At 37.5% G+C, this 20,008-nt stretch overlaps 1 protein-coding gene across 7 annotated transcripts in view; it reads right to left on the reverse strand.

The window, feature by feature from the left end:
• The window catches only part of PRRC1 (proline rich coiled-coil 1), a 33,165-nt gene that overhangs the window by 8,146 nt on the left and 5,011 nt on the right, over window positions 1–20,008 (reverse strand). For 6 of the 7 annotated variants that reach the window (XM_076362330.1, XM_076362326.1, XM_076362328.1 and 3 more), the window contains exons 2-7: window positions 16,649–16,768; window positions 12,426–12,812; window positions 10,988–11,145; window positions 6,934–7,036; window positions 1,612–1,775; window positions 138–241 (exon numbers count right to left, since the gene is read on the reverse strand). In XM_076362330.1, coding sequence (XP_076218445.1) covers window positions 138–241; window positions 1,612–1,775; window positions 6,934–7,036; window positions 10,988–11,145; window positions 12,426–12,812; window positions 16,649–16,748 — 1,016 coding nt within the window. In that variant the 5' untranslated portion in view covers window positions 16,749–16,768. The remainder of the gene's footprint in view (window positions 1–137; window positions 242–1,611; window positions 1,776–6,933; window positions 7,037–10,987; window positions 11,146–12,425; window positions 12,813–16,648; window positions 16,769–20,008) is intronic. The other variant, XM_076362333.1, reaches the window with a different exon arrangement.

The following is a 20,008-nucleotide window of genomic DNA, read 5'->3' on the forward strand; positions in this document are numbered from 1 at the left end:
GCCAAAGCAATACTGAAGACAGACTCTTTCCTTTCTTCTGCTCAGAGTGACACTGCCAGCAACTCTTTATAGGCCCCTTTAGGTCAACAAAGAATATTCCTTCCCCCCCGCCCACGGAATATATTTAAAGTTCTCACTTGTCAGGAAGCAATTCCTCAATGAAGTTTTCTACTGATACAGCAGGCTGTTTTTCATGTATTATTCCTGTCCGACGCAAGCTGTCTATCCTTTCTTGGGCTCCCTAAATGGTAACATAAGCTGTTAGACAACATTGTCTTTGAATCACAACATAGTACAATACTTACAGATGAATGCAAAAAGAACTCTAGAACATACTTTCCAAGTTAAACAGAAAATATGAGAGATTTTGAAAAATGACTCTTATTTCAATGTTAGAAAAACAAAAAACAAAAATCATCAAAAGCCATAATGGCATCCCAAACAGTAACAAAAACTATGATAAAACTAATTAAATATTTTTGGGTTTTTTTTCAATGAAAAAGACCTAGATTACCATGCAAAGAATTCCTAACCTGTAACTGTGCCAAGTTTCACTGTTAGAGCATCAGTATACATTTCTGTTACTCACACTGACATTTTTGCAGCTTAAGATTTGTTGGGTTTAGATCTTTAAGAGCTTTGGACCAACTTTGTAAGACCAAGGGAGAGAACCTCTTTGTTGTGGTACCTATCCAACTAAAATGTAGGAATCATTTGCTCCAAACCTGTTATCACTCTGAAGTTGTAATAGAAATATTACTACTACTATGCTGCAGTAGCTGAACAGGTAAACGAACATATACATTATCCTCCTTTACCTCAATATAAAATTGTATCAGCTAATATATTGCTATGAGGATAGGCTTTACTCAGCTGTGAACACTGCCACAGCACTTAGGAGAAAATACTTCCTTTTTAATGAGTAAATTATTTGCTTCCATTTTAGAAACAGAGTATTAAATAGTTGTTTTCAAGGTTTTTAGTTATTGGCCAAGGAGGTGGTTGCACCTAGATATACCTGACGAACATGTACATTTTTAAAATCTGATGAAACAACCTTTGCTAAGCTTTCCTCTGGGCCAGCACAGCTGTTTGCAACGCTGCACAATGAATTCTTACTTTTTAAACATAACATAGATCTGTTCGGGAAGATCCCTGACAAGTGTTGATTAAACTACCTTTGATCTATAGAATCAGTGGGGAGACAACTCGGTCTCACAGAGTCTCTTTTAATTTCTAACATTCCCAACATGGTGTGCTAGCAATAGACTAAGAAGAAATGCCTGATATACTTTGAAACTACAGTAATATCACAATGTACGCTAGATGTGATGGCAATCAATGACAATGTAAGAAAACCGACATAAATATTCTTCATTTGCTGTGAATGTGTTTGCAAAAAAACCCCAAAAACTATTTCAACAAGCAGCTTTAAACTGATCTAATGATCCAGATGGCAATACCAAAAAAAAAAAAAAAAAAAAAAAGGAGATGTTTACCTGTCCCACAAATTGATCTTCTCGTTATGGAAAATGAGATTCTTCTGGGTGAATGTTTCCACACTCTCTCTTTGCATTAGAGATACTTTAGTACTGTTATATATCAACTTACTTTTAAACCTGCAGCATAGCCCACAGGTTGGGGTGCAATGTTAGACTGTGCAGCCTCTCCAGTAACAACAGCCATTCCAAAGACTTCTTGAAAGGCATCTCGAATTGCTGCGACTTTTACCTCTTTATTAGAAGTAACCACTATGTCCAGTTCTCCCCCAGTTTCTGTAAAATACACATATATATATGCATGTATTTTTCCTCATTTCCATTATAAGCTAGTTCAAATACATTCTACATCTTAACAGTATGCTTCAGTTGGTCTTTTTCTCACGCACTGTACAAAAGTTCTTTCATGAAGCAGAAGTAACAAGTTAGGAAGTAAAAGTTAGACGAATAGCTAAGTGATTCATGGATGAAAGACAGATAACAGGAACTGATGGTTGTTCAGCACCTGAAAAAAACCATACCACTCATTTAAGATGACAATTCATGGATTTACGAGAATAACTCAGACATCCTTTTCTAAGGACGTTTTGGTGTTCTGGGAAGTGGTAAGCAATGTTGGTGTGACACAGAAACTCTTCCTTATGAAAGGGACCAAGAACACAGATGCAGTTCACAAAATCCAGTGAACAGCAGTCAAATTACATAAGCTTTAAAAGAAAGGCTCGCATTACTTTCTAGTTGTCCTTGGACTGTGAATTTCAGTGTAATTTTATTGCCTGTCTGCCTCCCTACAGCTTTATCCTGTTTTCAGATACTAATTATCTATGGAACCAAAAAGTTGTAAGCATTTCTGAATGATCTCCCTATGGCGGTACCTCCATAAAGAAGGATGAGTTTTCACTAAGATTTTTTAGAATAAAACAAAACAGTTCATGAATTAAAAGAAATCTAAAACTACTACAAAAGATTGATGAGCTCAATTATACCTCACATCTGTCTTTTATCACAGCTGGATCATTTTTATTATCAAACTTAATTTATGTAAAAACATCTCATAAAACTTGTCCCTGCTGTGACAAGCTTTTTTAAGAACAGCTTAAACTTTTTTCAAACATGGACTATGACATCAGAGAAAGCTGCATAAGTAAACTGCATCAGCAAGTGTAAAGGACAAATTAATGGACAACATGTCCACAAGCAAGCACTACAAGTAATAGGTATGGGCACGCCTCTTGTCATCCTTAGCCCAATGACTGTGGATGATGGAGGAGTACAAGGAGAAAGGACTACAGAAATCACCAGATCTACTGTCATTTACCATACAGCATCTCCTGTTGCTTCTGCTGAAGACAGACAATTGAGCTAGATGAACCACTGGACTAGAGCAACTCTTCTGTGAGGAAAGACTGACAGAGCTGGGAATGTTCAGCCTGGAGAAGAAAAGGGTCAGGGGGATCTTATTGATATGTACAAGTATCTGAAGGGAGGCTGCAAAGTGGATGGAGCCAGGTTCTTTCCAGTGGTGCCAAGTGTCAGGACCAGAAGCAGTGGGCACAAACTGAAACACAGGAGGTTCCATATGAACATCCAGAAAAACTTTTTTACTGTGAGGGTGCCTGAGCACTGGCACAGGTTGCCCAGAGATGTGGCAGAGTCTCCATCCTTGGAGATATTCAAAAGCTGCCCTGACACAGTCCTGGGCAACTGGCTCTAGGTGGTCCTGCTGAGGGAGGGGGGTTGGACAAGGTGACCTCCAGAGGTCCCTTCCAACCTACACCACTTTGTGATTCTGTGATCCAGCAGGTCATTTCTTATGACAACAGTGGTAAACTAGTGGAGAAACAGCCTTCTAACCTGTCATTTCCCAGGCCCGCTGACTGCACAAAACCATGTTAAGCTACCTCTTAAAAGAAAAAAGAACAGAGCCCAGCGGTTTTCCTTCTAAACACTAACACTCCATCTAATTACACATGCTGACAAAGTCTGTAGTATTTATCCTGATATAAGAAAAATTCCTCCATTGATAATGATAAGCCTGAAGCTTGAATTTTAAAGAAAAAAACAATTTAGTCTTTGGCACACCTCAGTTACAGGAAACATCTTTTTATGAAGAATCACCAGAGATATGCCAGAACAGTAGTAAAACATTCTATATGGGTTTTTAGGCTATTTTTTAACTTTTTATTTATCAATTGCTTTACTGAACGGAATTAGGTGTACACATCACTGAACTTCAGGCAATTGTTTTAAACACTGGGTAACAACAGGACTAAAAAATTATTGAGAGTATCTTTTTTCATTGGTTCCTTCTTGATAGGAATCAAATTAACATAAGTAAACAAGTGCTTAAAATTGACTGCAGGCTTTTGCTGAAGTTAGCGTTGTTTGAATGCCTAGGGATAGAAAAACTGTTAAAGAGTTTTTAATGCAACTGAAAACTAACCCATAACATACAGAGTAAATTACTGCATAGTAACTTAAGAATGGTAACTGTGCCCCATGTTTATGTATTGCAACAGCAGAATACAGATTATGTTATTTTGTATTAAGGATCATCATATATTAAAAGCATATCTTTGTTCATCACAGATACTACAGAAGGAAAACAAAGATATTACATGCATTAAAAGAAACAATTTTTGACAAGATCTGTCACACACTATGGTAATATGGAAATATTAAAACCTAAAATATAAGAATTAGATATACCCTGGTAAATTCAGAGACAGAAGTGTCACATTAAGTTAAGCTCTGACACTTGAACATGAAATTTCATTGTACCTTGTGTATTACAAACTGAAATGACAGTTCCACATACAATTTAAGATTCCCTGACGTCTTTTGTTATAAAAGCATTGATTATGCATATAAGGTGACCATTTCCTGTGCAGGCAGAAATTTTCTATTCCAGGTGCTTGCCTCAGATGACATCTTCACAATGTGTCAATAAAAACAGTTCAGCTCTTTTCAAGAAAGTGGTTACAGAAATACTATTTGCTCACACAAAAAAAAAGTATTTCAGCCACCTTATCCAGAAGCTTTAGTAATTTCAGGCTTTGGTGCGAGGAATCTGAAATTTGTTTGGAATTGCCGCAGTGGAGACAGAGCAGAGAGAAGTGGGGCCACTTGTTGTTGAGGACATGGCTTTTGTTGATCCCAGAAAACAATTCTAGAAGGAAGTATATACTAAGTTTACAAATCTCTGCCCTATTTCCACAACCTGCAACTACAAAAAAAAAAAGCAATATATTAATGGCCAAGATGTATACAGATGCTTTCCCTACCAACACGACTTTAGAGAACTTTGAGATAACCACTGAATTTGCTTACTCTAACTGAATCTTACAAGCAAAGCATTTTATTAGAATTACTTCCTCCTCTAGGTAATGTTGTTCTGTCCAATGAATACTGTGTCAAACTATCCAAACCGTCATTGGATACTGACAGATCCTATTTTAAAAAGGGACAGTCATGACTGCAATAGAAACCTTAAATACAATTCACCAAAATGTGCATAATCAACATTTACTGTAACTTTGCATTGCATCCCACTAATCCTCTCAAACACTTCCTCAGTTGCTGCCTGGCCTTCTGTGCTACTTTGGCTGTGATAGAGTTAATTTTTTTCATAGTAGCTAGTATGGGGCTGTGTTTTGGATTTGTGCTGGAAACAGTGTTGATAATACAGGGATGTTTTCGTTGTTGCTGAGCAGTGCTTACACAGAGTCAAGGCCTTTTCCGCTTCTCACACCACCCTGCCAGCGAGTGGGCTGGGGGTGCACAAGAAGCTGGGGGGGGGGCACAGTTGGGACAGCTGACCCCAAATGACCAAAGGGATATTCCATACCATATGACATCATGGTCAGCATATAAAGCTGGGGGAAGAAGAAGGAGGAAGGGGGGACGTTCAGAGTGATGGCGTTTTGTCTTCCCAAGTAACCGTTACGTGTGATGGAGCCCTGCTGTCCTGGAGATGGCTGAACACCTGCCTGCCGATGGGAAGTAGTGAATTCCCTGTTTTGCTTTCCTTACTTGCACAGCTTTTGCTTTACCTATTAAACTGCCTTTATTTCAACCCACAAGTTTTCTCACTCTTACCCTTCTGATTCTCTCCCCCATCCCACTGAGGGGGAGTGAGCGAGCGGCTGTGTGGTGCTTAGTGTGGCTGGGGTTAAACCATGACACTTTCTCACTGATTTCATATCCCACTATCTCCTCACTAGTCCGCTGCTGGGATAATTTCCCTTAAATGTAAGACAATTAACTACTACTCAACAATTAGGTCATCTTCCCCTTTTATTCCACATATTGTCCACTGGATTAGGACAATAGTGCAGCAACGTGGTTAGCTGGATCACAGAATAGGTCCAGCTGAAAAATAGCTCAGAAAAACAAAATGCAAAAACATTTTAATAGTTTCTTTTCAGCCTTAGCAGTTTCCTGACCAGCTTCACCTACATGCAGATAAAGGGCAGTACTGGCACAACTAAGAAGGAAAATTGCTTACCAGACTGCTGGAAGAAAAAAACAAAACAAAAAAACCAAACAAAAACAAAACAAAACAAAAAAAAAACACCTCCAAACCAAACCACCAACCTGGACAAATTACATCTTTTGCTTCCCCATTTTAATGAAGTAGAAATCTCAGGTCAGTTATATGTGACATGCAACGTACTTAAGTAAAACAAAAAATGGTGAATACCACAGTGCTTCTCCTTCCTATTAATTTTTAATCTGTAATTGAAATGCTATACTTTTTTTTCCAGGCTCAATGCTCAGCAATACTTCAGACTTCATTAGACCATTTCAGAAGTTTAACGTTCCTACTAACTGATTCAGGAACTGCTTCAGGTTTGCCAAATTTCCTAAAAATAGTATAAATACTATTAGGCTAGAAAAGTGGAACAGCTGGAAGTCAGAAGAAAGCCTCAAAAGCTATGTAAATACCTCTGTCCTGTGCCTCTCTAAGTATGCCTACCTTTCGGCTTGTTTTAACTTTAATGTGATAGCTTACACAGTAGTATTTAAGCATGTGAGCTAACAGAACACATACAGTGTATTTTAAACTCAACTCCATTAAGGCTTAAATACAGACACAGTGGGAGAAAACAGTATGCAACTTAGGGATTATAGACAAGGTCTCTTCATTTTTTTTTTTTCTTTATAATATCCTCATCTTTCACAATCTGAATTAAAGGGTATTACTATGCCACCCACTATCTGAACTACAGCGGAATACAAAAGTCAAATGAACCTCAAGACAAACATAAAAAAGCCTCCAGAGTGAGCATTTCACTGGACAATACACTTGAGAAATCAGTACATTTGAATTACACACTACACATACAAACTTCAAGTGTAAAAGTCGTGTGCTATTATATTAACTTCTCTAATGTTTACATGTATTACTTAATGGTTTGTCACAAATACTTACTGATATATGGAACCATGCCAGGATCCAGTGTTGTGATCATGGTCTCCACTGAATGTTTGGTTTTATCAAGAACAGACTTCACCATGGGATTCTCAGCTACACCCTAAGTTTAAGCAAATAGATATCCATATTATCTTGTTTTATTCACAAGAAACTCAAAATGTTACAGCTAAAAAACAAACAAAAAACAAATATTAAGCTGCTTTGTGTTTTTCTTACCACATTTACGCTTTGTAACACCTATTGTATCTCACTCCTCAGCACAAACGCTACAGGATATGACTATCAGTGCATAACTCTTCAGTTATAACATAAAGTTCAAATATCATCTTCACCATCCTCTTCTGCATTAATGCAGAAACAGCCCCATCAGTGATAGTGGGCAACACACTTGATCTAGTGCTATTCTGGGACCGGAAGCCTTGAGCATTTAGCAAAGCTGTAGATTCCCAATGCTAATTATAGGTATCATCAGACTAGGTAGCTAGATTTAGACCATGATGACTCAAGCTGAAGAGTCTCTCTTTTCTAACCTTCTTAAAGACAATAGGATCTATTTTTGAATGGCCCATTACTAACACGTATTTCTAGAGCAATTGAGCTGAAAGTCCTCAATTTATAGATTCTAAACATTGCTGGAAAAATGTCTACATTCTCCAGCCAAATCATAGGTGGAGCTGCTGACAGACCTAAAAGTTCATTAAATATAAACACAAACACTGTCCTGTGTCTTGCAAATAGTCTTAATGTACTTAAGACTTAATGAGTCTGTCTCTTGTCAAAAGTTTATTGAAATTCAGATAAGATCACAGGGTGAAAGAAGAAAGATACCAATGCTGAATCATTGAGAGCACTGGAAACTATTTTACAGGAACCTTTTACAAAATTTCTTTAGAAATTTTAGAAATTTAGAAAATAGAAATTTAGAAAATAGAAATATTTTCTATAAAATAAATAATAAAATAAATAATAAAATATTGTTTTATTAATAATAAAATATAATTATATTCTATATAATTATATTATATATAATTATATATAATATAAATAATAAATAAATAATAAAATAAATAATAAATAATCTAATAAAAATATTTAGAAAATAGAAATTTAGAAATTTTAGAAATTTAGAAAATAAAAGACTGCTTTCAGTCTAATATTAAAACTGCATATGCTTCTATTTGTTTCACTAAATGACAAGAATTACACAGGACAGCACTGTGCACATATGTTTTTCCGGAAAGTGCTTGCTTATTACACCTACACAGTATTTCAGAGAACTGCAGAATCAGAGTAGTTTCAATTATCTCAGAATAACTTTTGCTCAGCAAAGCTTCTTTCCCATAAATCATAGAATGGTTTGGGTTGGAACGGACCTTAAAGATCACCTAGTTCCAAACCCTCTGCCATGTACAGGGACACCTTCCACTAGATCAGGTTGCTCAAAGCCCCATCCAACCTTTGAATGCCTTCTATTTCTTTGTAGCAAGCTTAACAAAGGAAAAAAAACCCCACACTTCTACAACTGCTGAGATATTGTATAGCTACTAATAATGACTATCTTATCCCATGCCTCACGCTGAAATAGTTCACTACTGGGTTCAGGTACTCTTCTCACCACTGTGCAGAACACTAAGCCTGACTGTAGAATTTGGTAAAGACGACAAAACAATTACTCACTCTAGCACAATTAAGCTTTTTCAAGCCAGAGCCCACTGTCTTGTTTCTCACGAATACAACACAAGACTTTTCTGAATGGTAGCATTCACTGATTAACACATATAGTCTTGTGACTACTCATGTACCCACAGGATGCCATTAAGAACAGGGAAGTTTATATTCCTCCTTCAGCTCTCTCACAATTTGAAGTTCGTCTGTTGTTTTAACAAAAACTGAGTGAATGCTATGAGATCCTCGGAAACATTTTAAGTAGGAATTTCCAGTTCTAGCATCTTTCCAGTAATGCAAAGCCAAGCAGTACTTCTCCAGTCAGCAGCCTGGCTGTCTAACTAACACAAAGTCATTATACATCTCCTGCAGATAATCAGGTTCCTGAGCAGCAAGAAGCTGCTGCTTCTACCTGTGGAAGATGCCTTTATGTTCATCAGCCTAGCACAAGCAGGGAGAAATAATCCATAGTTTTATACCAATGCAAAACATGAAGTTATCACAACACTGTGAACCATAATGCAGTTAGGTTTGGAATTTCTACTGAGTCAATTCTAAGTCAATATAAATCCAAATTGCTCAAATGGAGAACATTCCATGTTGGCAGAGTGCAAACACAAATCTTCTGAAAATTCAGGTCCTGGCTGTCTTCATTGCTCAAACAGTCAAATATGCAAGCTGTCAGGTGCAATGACTGCAATAGTATCCAACTTTGCCTCTGATATATTATGTAGAAACCAATCTTGGAACTGCTATGAGACTGCTCAGCCATCTTTGACAAATCAAAGGAACTGAAACAGTCTCATTCAATTCTAGGCCATTAATTTGTAAATTTTAGATTGTCACAGTCTTGGATATTATCCAACTTGAAAGAAATCTGTAAGAAAGTTGTATGATTTCTTAAGAACATCAGAGGAAAAAGGGTAGTTCAAGTTACTTCAAGAACAGAAATAATTGCTTCAACTACTGTGTAAGCTCTTCAATGGGGAATCCAGGATGCATTTCTGTAATAATTACCAGTTAGTCTCCCAGATTCTGGCTGATCTTTAAAAAACACAGTCTAATGTGTGCTTACGCACATCAACAACTTTGATGGCTTCAGTATAATTAATGATTCCTTATTCTTCTACCTAGGAAATTCTCAAAAAGAGGTCACTGAACACACACAGCACACGGAATGCTTAATACTTCAACCAAAATCTAGATTTTATTATTAAAGTCAATGATACAGACCTACTCTGTAAATAGAAATAGGACACCTCTTGGATCCTACTGGTATAAAGGCAACAGTAATGTGGATGAGATTGCCTTTTCAACTAATTTGCAATTGCAAGCTCTGGTACTTCCAGATGGAGGATTAATCTTGCTCTTTAAGACTGTATCACTGTCAAGATGTGTATTCCTGGAGTTAGGGAGGGGTCAGTCTGCCATGTCACATGCAACTTTTTCTCCCAGCTTTTCATGTTCAAAAGGGCTTGAAAGTCCCTCCAAAACTCTGCAATCCCATTGGGACATCAATCTTCTTGATTTTTCCTTCACATTTAGTATGAGACAGTACAGAAAACGGTGTTGAAGACAGTTCAGCGTTCACGCACAGTCCTTAGATCTTTTTGCCACAGTCTTCATGATGCTACTTATATGTAGCATTTGCCACAGCTCCAAAAAGGTTACAGGCTAATGAAATTCTACTAGTTGATGTTGCTGCTTATTTCCTCTGTATGATTAGATCGCACCACAAGGAGTATCTGTTCTGCACTATATACTCCATGCTTTCTAGCAGAATAGAAAAATCCTACAAAATATCTTAGACACTTCTTAGGTAAACTGTTCTTTGGTGGAAGAAATACATATTTGTTACTCCTTGAAGAGACTTGTTTGTTACAGAACAGGAAAGACTCGCATCCCATAGAAATCAAAATCAGTTCATTAGGAAATGATAAAGAAACAGGATATGCAAAGAATTCTGGTGAGGTAAAACAGACTATCTTCTTCTGCATCCAGTCGCTGTGAAGTAAGAATTAGCTTTCTGGTCTTAAAGAGATTCTAAAGCTTCACCTGACTTAAGAACATGTGACAGAACCTGTTAGGTATGCATATCTTCCTGTCACAAGCACTATAATTAATATAGGACACCTGCATTTGTGTAGTCCTTCCTCTTCTATACAGAGGAAGAGCAAAAATAGAAGACTACACAAAATTTGTGTAGTCCTCCCTCTTCTATACAGAGGTTTCAGCAAACCCCACTATTAAAAATGGCCACCTTGCACATGAGGCCAGAGAAAAGACAGGACTTATAGCAACATGCATTTAAAAAATAAGGTATGTCTTACCATAGTCAGTAAAAAATGGTAATTCCTCGTGAAGGGTAACAGACAAAACACCATACCTTTATAAACCCCCACAGTCCTCCAGCAGGTGCTCCACCTTGGGCAGTCGATACTCTGGGGTCTTCATGCTCCTCAGGAAAAGTGATTGCAGAACCAGTTCCAGGAGCCAAAGGTGATGAAAAAGTTGCTTGTTGAGTAATAGGATCTGCCAAAACACCTAGTAAGAGGGAAAAATAAAACACAAGTGTTAATTTATTTTACTGCATTTAATTTGTTATACTGTAGCAACATGCAATTGTTTAACAGGAAAATGAGCAGGAAGAACAGAAGAATACTGGGCTGATTCACTTCAGTTCTTGAAGGCCCCAGAACAATTATTCTTGTTAAAGGTTAGCAGATGTAACTACTGCAAATGCGTTCAACAATATCTGCTAATAGAACTGAGACTGCCTGTACATTATGTATAAAATTAAACAATGATTTTTTCTTAGCAGGTTAGTTTAACAGTGGTGCTTTTTATTGTATTCAAATTTTCATAATAAGCCCTCAGTAGAGGAAAAAGAGGAATGGGTGTTGCTCTCTGAACAAAGAGATAGGAATGTTCTCATACATAATGAGAGAGAAGTAGGAAATTTTCTAACCCTGAGTGCTGGAAATTAATAGCAACAGAAAAAGGAGCAAGCAAATGAATAGCTTTACATTTTTTAAAGGAAAACAAAAGAAACTCAAATAGTAGAAAATTTAAGCATGAGCCTTTGCCCCATTACTCAAGCCTATTTTAACAGACTTTCCAACACTAGCCTTATTGAAGAGTTATTTTTATTTTACGCTGCACAATTGATAGGTCTTTTTAGACATTTTCCTAATACAGACTACTTAAAAGAGATATCACCAGTAATAGTAAAAGCCTGGCCCAATTGCAGTTGAAGAGCCAAGTTTCCATTCCACTAGCAGCAAATGACATCAGTTCAGCAACTACAGCAATTGCTTGCATGGAAGGTATGTATTTTTAGCTGTCCTAATGCAATTTAGTAGCTGGAAACAAGAAAATAGAAACTGGTATCATGTGATGGACAGCTTGTTATAGATAGCTTTTCAGAACAAAAACCTGAAAATTATGAGATTACAGCCTGAGATATCATATCATTCTGTGGAAATAAAATGGCTGACACTGACTCACTGATCTAAACAAAAGACATGGATATATGTTCAGCTGGGCTTTCCTGTGCGAATTAGCAAAACCAAAGCTCTCAAACAAAGATTTTTCTGTCAGCCTGAATGCTAGCAGAACTTTACTAAAGAGGACTCTCTGTCCTAGACCATGACAGTATTTTAAAGGCTACTCTCACTTCTTCTGAGTGCAGCTACATTAATTAAGTGTACCCGGAATAACAAAGCAGCTGAACTTGCAGGACTCTAGCAGGGTGGTGGAAAAAGCCACCCAGGAGATCCCTCAATCTGTCTCACAAACATGAAAGCATATAAACAAAAAGTTACCTGTGACTGGAGGTGCAGAAAATGATGGCATCAGTGGGCTCTGTGGTGCTCGACCAGCATGACCTCTGGTAATGTCATAGGTTGAAGACATGGAAAATCCTGAAATGGGGGGACCAGTGGGAGGTGCAGGAAGACCAGGGCCAGTAGCAGAGCTTAATGGAGGAGGTGTAGAGAACTGGGACATGGAGGTACTAAAAGCTGAAGGGGCAACAGGAGGTGGGGCAGGAGTTAGAGGTGGTGCAATAGTAGAAACCGTTGCAGAAGGCACAAGTGGAAGAGAAGCTGAAGTCATCATAGGAGGAGGAAGTGGAGACACTCCAGCTGGCAAGGGTGGCGAGTATGCAGGAGAAGATGACATGCTTGGTGTAGCAAGGGGACTGGACAAAGCTAGGAAAAAAGAGAAAAAAGGAACTTTAGAAATGCTGAGCCTTAATCTCAGAGATTCAGTTATATAATTGTTCAGATATTTTACAAGTAAGTTTTGACCTGGTCTGCTTTTTTCCCTTCAAAGTGAATTTTAGTTCTGCTTGAGTTTGCATACAACACCAATTACACTCAATTTTTCGTGATAGTCTCTTGTAAGCCACATTTCTTTTTCTTGCATGACCCTACTTGTCATAAGCTTAAACAGATGAGTCAACATTTGACTACTGAATTTACAGCAGATGAAGTCTGCCTCAGAAATTTCTAGCTAGTACTGTTCTTTCTGAATGACTGCTTAATCAACAGGAATAATGATGATGCAGGAAGTGCCCATCTTTAAGAATAAAATGTACACTCACAATATCTGGGAGGGTGGGAGTTACTTCAGAGGCATGGTTCTGTGAAATGGGCTGAGCACCAGGCAACCCTCTCTTCCCTGGCACCCAGCCTCCTAATCCCTCTACTTTCTCTGTTTCAGTCTGGCCCTCAGCTGACCATTAGATAAGCCAATTTTGCTCTCTAAACCAAGTTTAGCCAGAAAATTAAGTCAGAAAAACAAAAATGACCATTCTTGATAGCAGTAAGCTGTTGGATCAGCTCAAGCATCTCACTGGCCTCAGCCTAAACATCAATGACAGTCAAATGATATGCCAAGTTGCACTAATGCAGTAGTCTCCAAACTTTATCGCACACACCTATCAGTAAAAAATTTTTAAGCATGCACCCCCCCAACATATGTAAATTTATTTGTAAGTTATTTACATGTACCACTGTACTAGTATATTATGTATATTATAAAACATACACAATAGAATTTTTAAAAGGATGAGATAGTTGAATGAAAAAATTAAAAATAATTTTTTATTCATTAACAGTACAAAAACTTTTCTGCTCCCACTGAAATTGTTATTTACACTACTAATATAATAATATAGTATGTTAATAATGGTTAACATACTATATAATACAATTATTAATAATAACTTTTTAGCGTGAGCAATGTGATTGAAGAAGCCTCATTATTTTTTAAAATCTTGGTTTAACACCTCATGATACAGCAAATTGAAGGTCTGGTTCTATGTTCAGATTATTTTGATACTTGGCTTTAATGGCTGTCATAGCTGGAAAAGATACCTCACAAAGATACATAGATCCAAATGGAAGAAGTGCATTGTTGGCTGTGCTTACTAAATCATGCTATTCGTTTTCTACTCCCACCCACCAATTATGCAAAGGTTTTTCTTGAAATTCAGCTAACAAATTTCCATCTTCCCTGATGTCAATCAATTGTTCTTGCAAACTAATCAGAAGGTGTTGCACTTCGGTATTTTTAACAAATGGGTTCAAAACCCACTGAAACTCTGCATCTGGAAGATTTTTACACAGGTCAGGAAATTTTGTTTGTAAGTTTATGTGTACAGATCTGACAGTTTTTATATGTGACACTCGCATTATTTTTGGCAACAGATTGCGTAACGATGGAAACATTTCCAAACATGAATTTTCAAAATGCTCTCTCAAAAGCATGGCTTTCTTACAAAAAGTAGTTACTGTATCACTCCTTGTTAAAACATCACCTTTACCCTGAAGGGACAAATTATGAGCGCATATGTTATTGAAAATATCTACTAGGTAGCACACTGCTGACAGCCACTTGTCATTACAGAAAACATCAGCAAATCTGGGAGACTTGTCTTTTTGTAAAAGAAAAATGTTCATGTCATCAACAACCATTTTAAACACTTTGCCACATGACAACCAGCAAACCTCTGGTTTTGAAATTACAAAAAAATTTCATGGTCACTACCTATCTCATTACAAAGTATTGTTAAAAGATCTACTATTCAAAGATCACTTTTATAAAATTGACCACACTGATGACATGCTGTAGCACTTTGTGTACTTCTGGCTCCACTTTCTTTGCTGCAATAGCTTGCCTATGAATGAGGCAGTGAATAAATTTTGTGTGTGCTGAAATCTGTGTGACCTTATTCCAGAATCCATTTTTATCCTAGTCAAAGCAACTGCTCCATCAGTGGTTACACTTACAGAGTTTTAATAAAAACACTGCTTTAATAAAAGAAGTCATTTACTGTTGAGGATATATCTTCTCCAGCACATCCCTCCTTCAGCGTTTGACAATAAAGTAGTTCTTTGTGTATTTTATTATTGAAACAGAATTTAGCAAAAGCCATAAGCTGAGACATATTAGGAACATCTGTGCTTTCAGGCAACTGTATAGCAAGCCCCCCACGCTGCGTAATTGGTTCTAATAATTGTTTCTTCAAATCTTCAGCAATGTTTTCTATGCATCTTCCAACAGTATTTGCTGACCAATGCATTTCAGTTTGTCACCATATTGTTTTCCATGCATTATTTCAGACATTTTTACCATGTCAGGAAGAACAAGTGTTTCCCCGATGTACATAGCTTTTTTTATCTTCACTATTAGGTAAGAAATCTCCAAAGAGGCTTCTAAAGATTTATCATTAAGTTTACTGAAATTGTTTAAGTATTGGATTGAGCACTGCATGATTTGAAACATTACCAAAAGAAATTGTAGGGGTTTGTTTTCATGTTCAGCTTAGGTTTTAGATGTCTTGCTAATCATAGTGGCTTCATACTATCCTTAGCTAACATCTCAAGGCACAATATACACTTGGGCAAGGTTCGTTGTTAACAATGGCAGATGTAAATTTATATTTCAAATAGTCCTCTTGAAAATCTTGAATTTTTTTTGGCCGACTTCTTGTCAGATCTGATTAGACTTTTAGCCATGTTATGAGATAAAAACAATGGCAAAGAGCTCATACTAGGAGTCAGAGAAGTGTCATCTCTTCCATTTTCTTGTGGTTTGCTTGTGCTCGTATTATTAGCAGTATTTTCAATCCATGGTCTCTTTGCAGGAATCTTTAAGTCACTTGTCCATTTTGTGAGGGTTAGTATAGTTAAAACTAGATAACATAATCCATAAATCCACTTAAGCAGGCACACAAACCACAAGGTGTCACAATATGATGTAAGTGAGCAAACGAGTGAGGGTGCCCCTGTCAATCCCTTTGCATCGTGGAACACCCACTCTTCCCTCACGACATGTGAATGTCTGATGTATGGACCAACTGAGCGAGGACACCAGTGTCAAACAGCATATTAAATATTAGTAAAGCTTAAATTCTTTTTTTTTTAGATAAAAATAATTATTAATGGAAGTTCAATATTTTCTTCCCGCACCCCAATGGACTGCCTTGCACACCCCCTGGGGTAAGGGCACCCCACTTTGCACCACCAGTCCCACTGCACTGGTACGACTCAAGATAACAATACTGGATGTGTCAGAAAATTAAATATTTGGTATTTAGAATATGGAGTTCAGATTCTTGAAAAATCAATAAAGTGCTTTATTACCACCCACAATATTAAAAACCAAGTTATTACCCAGGTTTACCACTATCCCCTGCAAGACTGTAAATTTGGTTTTTAACTCCCTTCTATGCTGCTCACCTAACTGTGCACTGTAGTGGAAGGTACTATTTCCCTGGCCCCACAACCTTAAAACACACAAGTGCATCCACATGACTTCATAAAAAAATTTCAAGAATAAAAAAATATTTAAAATATTCTGGGTGTCAGATGCATGTCAGATGAGAAGCACACTTCCATAATTAAGAAACAATTTAAATTCTTCCAATTAGTCTGTAGAAGAGCACTGTAATTATGCTGATTGCAACATTTTTGGATGAATTGCTGTGCTTCAAAAGGCATGAATAAACATGACCAAGTTGCTGAGGAAGTTTCTGTACCTAATGAGACAGGTGTAGCAGCAGCGGCAGCAGCCGCCCCTGCTGTGCTTGGTGGGGGCGTGCCAGGTGGAGTTGTCTCTATTCCACTCTCTTCCATCATTTTCCTTCAGCTACGAAAAGCTGTGAGGGAGGAAAAAAAAAAGCGTATCTTGAGAAACAAGGGAAAAAGATTTTAAATTAGAATGTGAAGGCCACAACACAGTGATTTATGTTCCTGAACAGAGAAAGTAATTCAAATGCCAACTCTAGAAAAAAGAAAAAAATTGTTCTCAAGTATATAACTATCCAGTATGTCTCATTTCTCCTGTATCTTCCCTTTATTTTTAGCACTGTGATAATACATCAAACTTCAAGCCTCTTTCTAAAAACCTTACTGTGCATGCCCAGTTACTGCTTCCAATATATACTGGTGGTATTTAGATGAGTAACAATAGAGAAGTAATTACACATCACAAAACACATTACCCATTGCAAGAAAAAACTTAACTTTGGGGTAGTATTTTGCTGCATTATTCATCTGTAGTAACTCAAATAAGGACCTGTTCTCTACAGAGCTGATGCATAACAGGATGCAAAACACGGCAAGAGGCAAGACATAAGACCAAAGTCTCCCCATTCTGGCAGTGAAGAACCATGACTACCCAAGAAGCTGTAGCCCTCTCAGGCTTAAGCACTTCAGCAGGTGCTCCTGAGCATTACACCTGAGTGCAAGCACCTTGCTGAACACCATGAACAGCGGCATAGCTGGCAATGGCCCAGGGGTCCTGACTCTGTGACCTAAGCTCTAGCCATGACCTTGTCTACCTTAAAGCAGAAGCATTTTGGGGTCAGCTAATAAACCTCCAGAAAAGCCGAATGAAACCAGCTGAAATTCACTTCCAGCATGAATAAAATTACATTGAAATTAATTTACACTGAACAAGTTCTCCAGTTCAGACAATTCCTGTACAATCCAAATACCATACTGCTCTGGTGACACCATCAGAAGTGAAAGCAATTGAGAACTTTGGCTTTTATTTTGAAGGCCAGATTATGTTAGAAGTATCTTTTAACACCTCTAAGTAAACCTTTAAAATATACTACTTCCAGACAAGTAAAGCTATGTGCTTATTTAAAAATCTTAATGTAAAAGGGCTTAGGAGAAGAAAAGGAGAGGGGAAAAAATTAAGACTTTCATGGACACCTGGAGACTTTTGTTCTTCAGTGCAGAGGCAGCTAACAAAAAAACCCTGCTTTCTCCCAAGTCTGGTAAACTAGACAGCAATAATTTGTACCACTCCCTGAGGTAACAATTCTTAAGGAAATTTTAATGAAATAAAAATCCTATATAAAGTAATTATATGTACAAAAAATAGACAGACTCAAACATTTTCCACCATATCTGTTACATCAGCAGCTACTGAGGACTCCCAGCTTACTCCCTTTAACAATTTACAAAGGAAAAGGCTTAGATAATGTGTTGAGTAAAAATACCCATGTGTATATAAAAGGAACTCCACTTACAAAAATACAGGGGTTTTCCTCTCTTTCAAAAAAAACCAAAAACCCTCATTGCCTCATTGTTGTTTTAAATGTATATACAACTCAAGTTTAATATGGAGGAAAAATTACTGCTATTACCAAATTGAAAAATCACAAGTAGGATGTCAATGTCAGTCTTGACAGGCTTACAAAGAGTCTCAAAAACAAATGAAAGCATCAAAATCACATAGGAGAAATTATAGTCCCTCTGACAAACCAGTATGCTTTGCATAAGTGATTCAAGATTAAACGTTTGAGCCCAGCCTCAGAAAGCAAGTAAATGTGGTTTATGTGCAGCACTCTTCATGAAAACTCTCATGACAGAGGGATTTTAGGTTCTGAGTACCTCTTCAATTCATTTAAAAGCTTCTTTTCACTTGGGATGAAAGGATCAGTAATTGCCTGGTGGGGAACTGACTGTCCTTGCAGAATGAGTACATCTCATCATCCCTTAGAAAGGAACTGCAGAGTCTTCCGTTAAACTTCACTAAGTGGAAGAATCTGCAATAAGATTTTGTCTTTTAATCAAGCTACAGAAGTTTACATTCCCCCTCAGAAATATTTCTAAAGGCATTCTTCTTCCAATTATACACTGCAAAGCAAGAAAGAATTTTCCATTGAGCAACTAAAGTAATCACTGTCCAAAACCTCCTAGAAACATTTTATCAAGGCTCTTTTAATCTGCTGCTTGATTTCACCTAATGCCATGATTAAAAACTGCTGAGAGGTGCTTACGACTTAAAATAAATACTGCAGCCATGTAGAATGACTGAAAAAGTTCCACAGAGCAGCTTTTCAAAAACTCCATACAAACCTTTTTCAAAGCTTCACAGAGCTATTAAAGTGGGGGGGGAGGGACGGACCAACCCCCTGAAAAGTAACCTGACATCCAGAAAGTTAGGAATTAGTAGAAATGTAAATAACTCTGTAGTTGCTTTTCTCTATTAACTTTACAATGAGAAAAGTGAAGCGAGCATTAAACAAAGAGCAATCCCAAACTTGCAAAAATTATGAGTTGGTTGCTGAAATACAATGATTAAAAACCCCATGGAACTGACTTAAAATTTGAATTTAAAAAAGCAAAAATCAGTAGTTTCACATTTTCTCCTCTCACTTGTAAGCCTCTCTGGGAAAGCCAACCATCTGCAAATCCAGGCTGGCCAGGAGATGGAAGCTTGAGAGGGGAATCCTGCCAGTTGTAGGGCTTATTTCCATTCCCTTGGACTTTGCAGGTCCAGGTACGCACCCCTGGGCAATGTGTCCCAGTAAGCTGGATACCCTCAGAGTGACTGCCCAGTCAGAAGCATACTGCACTCTCCCTTCTGTTCTGGCTTAAATTTTATCCTTTGACCCTAATACATCCAACACTCTTTCATATATTGTCCGCTATAATCAATTGGGGGTTTGCCACTAGCTAGGGAAAAGAAGACCTCTCCCTACCTTTTGCTGGAAAAGTAGATAAATTCCTTTATTCTCTCACATAACACACAACCGCAATAGCCTGTAGTATTTTCCTCCCACTCAACTTTTTCCTTCACTCTTTCCCCTTTCCATCTATCCACCCCCATGCCAATTAGAGAACCCTGAAGCCTAAATGCTCCTATATTCTTTTCCCTTTAGCTTACCCATTCCCTCACACAACCATCAACCTCACTGTGAAGTCCTGACCTGGCAGGGACTAACATGAAGCCTGCACAAATAACAGCTTTCTATACACTGAATTCTCAACATAAGCCAGTTGTAGTTTGCATGTGCTGCATGAAAAAACATAAATAATTTAAAAAAAAAAAAGGTTAAGGAAAACGATGAGACATGGGAGGAGGGAATACACAAAAGCAA

The sequence above is a fragment of the Aptenodytes patagonicus genome, chromosome Z, assembly GCF_965638725.1.
Source record: "Aptenodytes patagonicus chromosome Z, bAptPat1.pri.cur, whole genome shotgun sequence".
NCBI classification, from domain to species: Eukaryota; Metazoa; Chordata; class Aves; order Sphenisciformes; family Spheniscidae; genus Aptenodytes; species Aptenodytes patagonicus.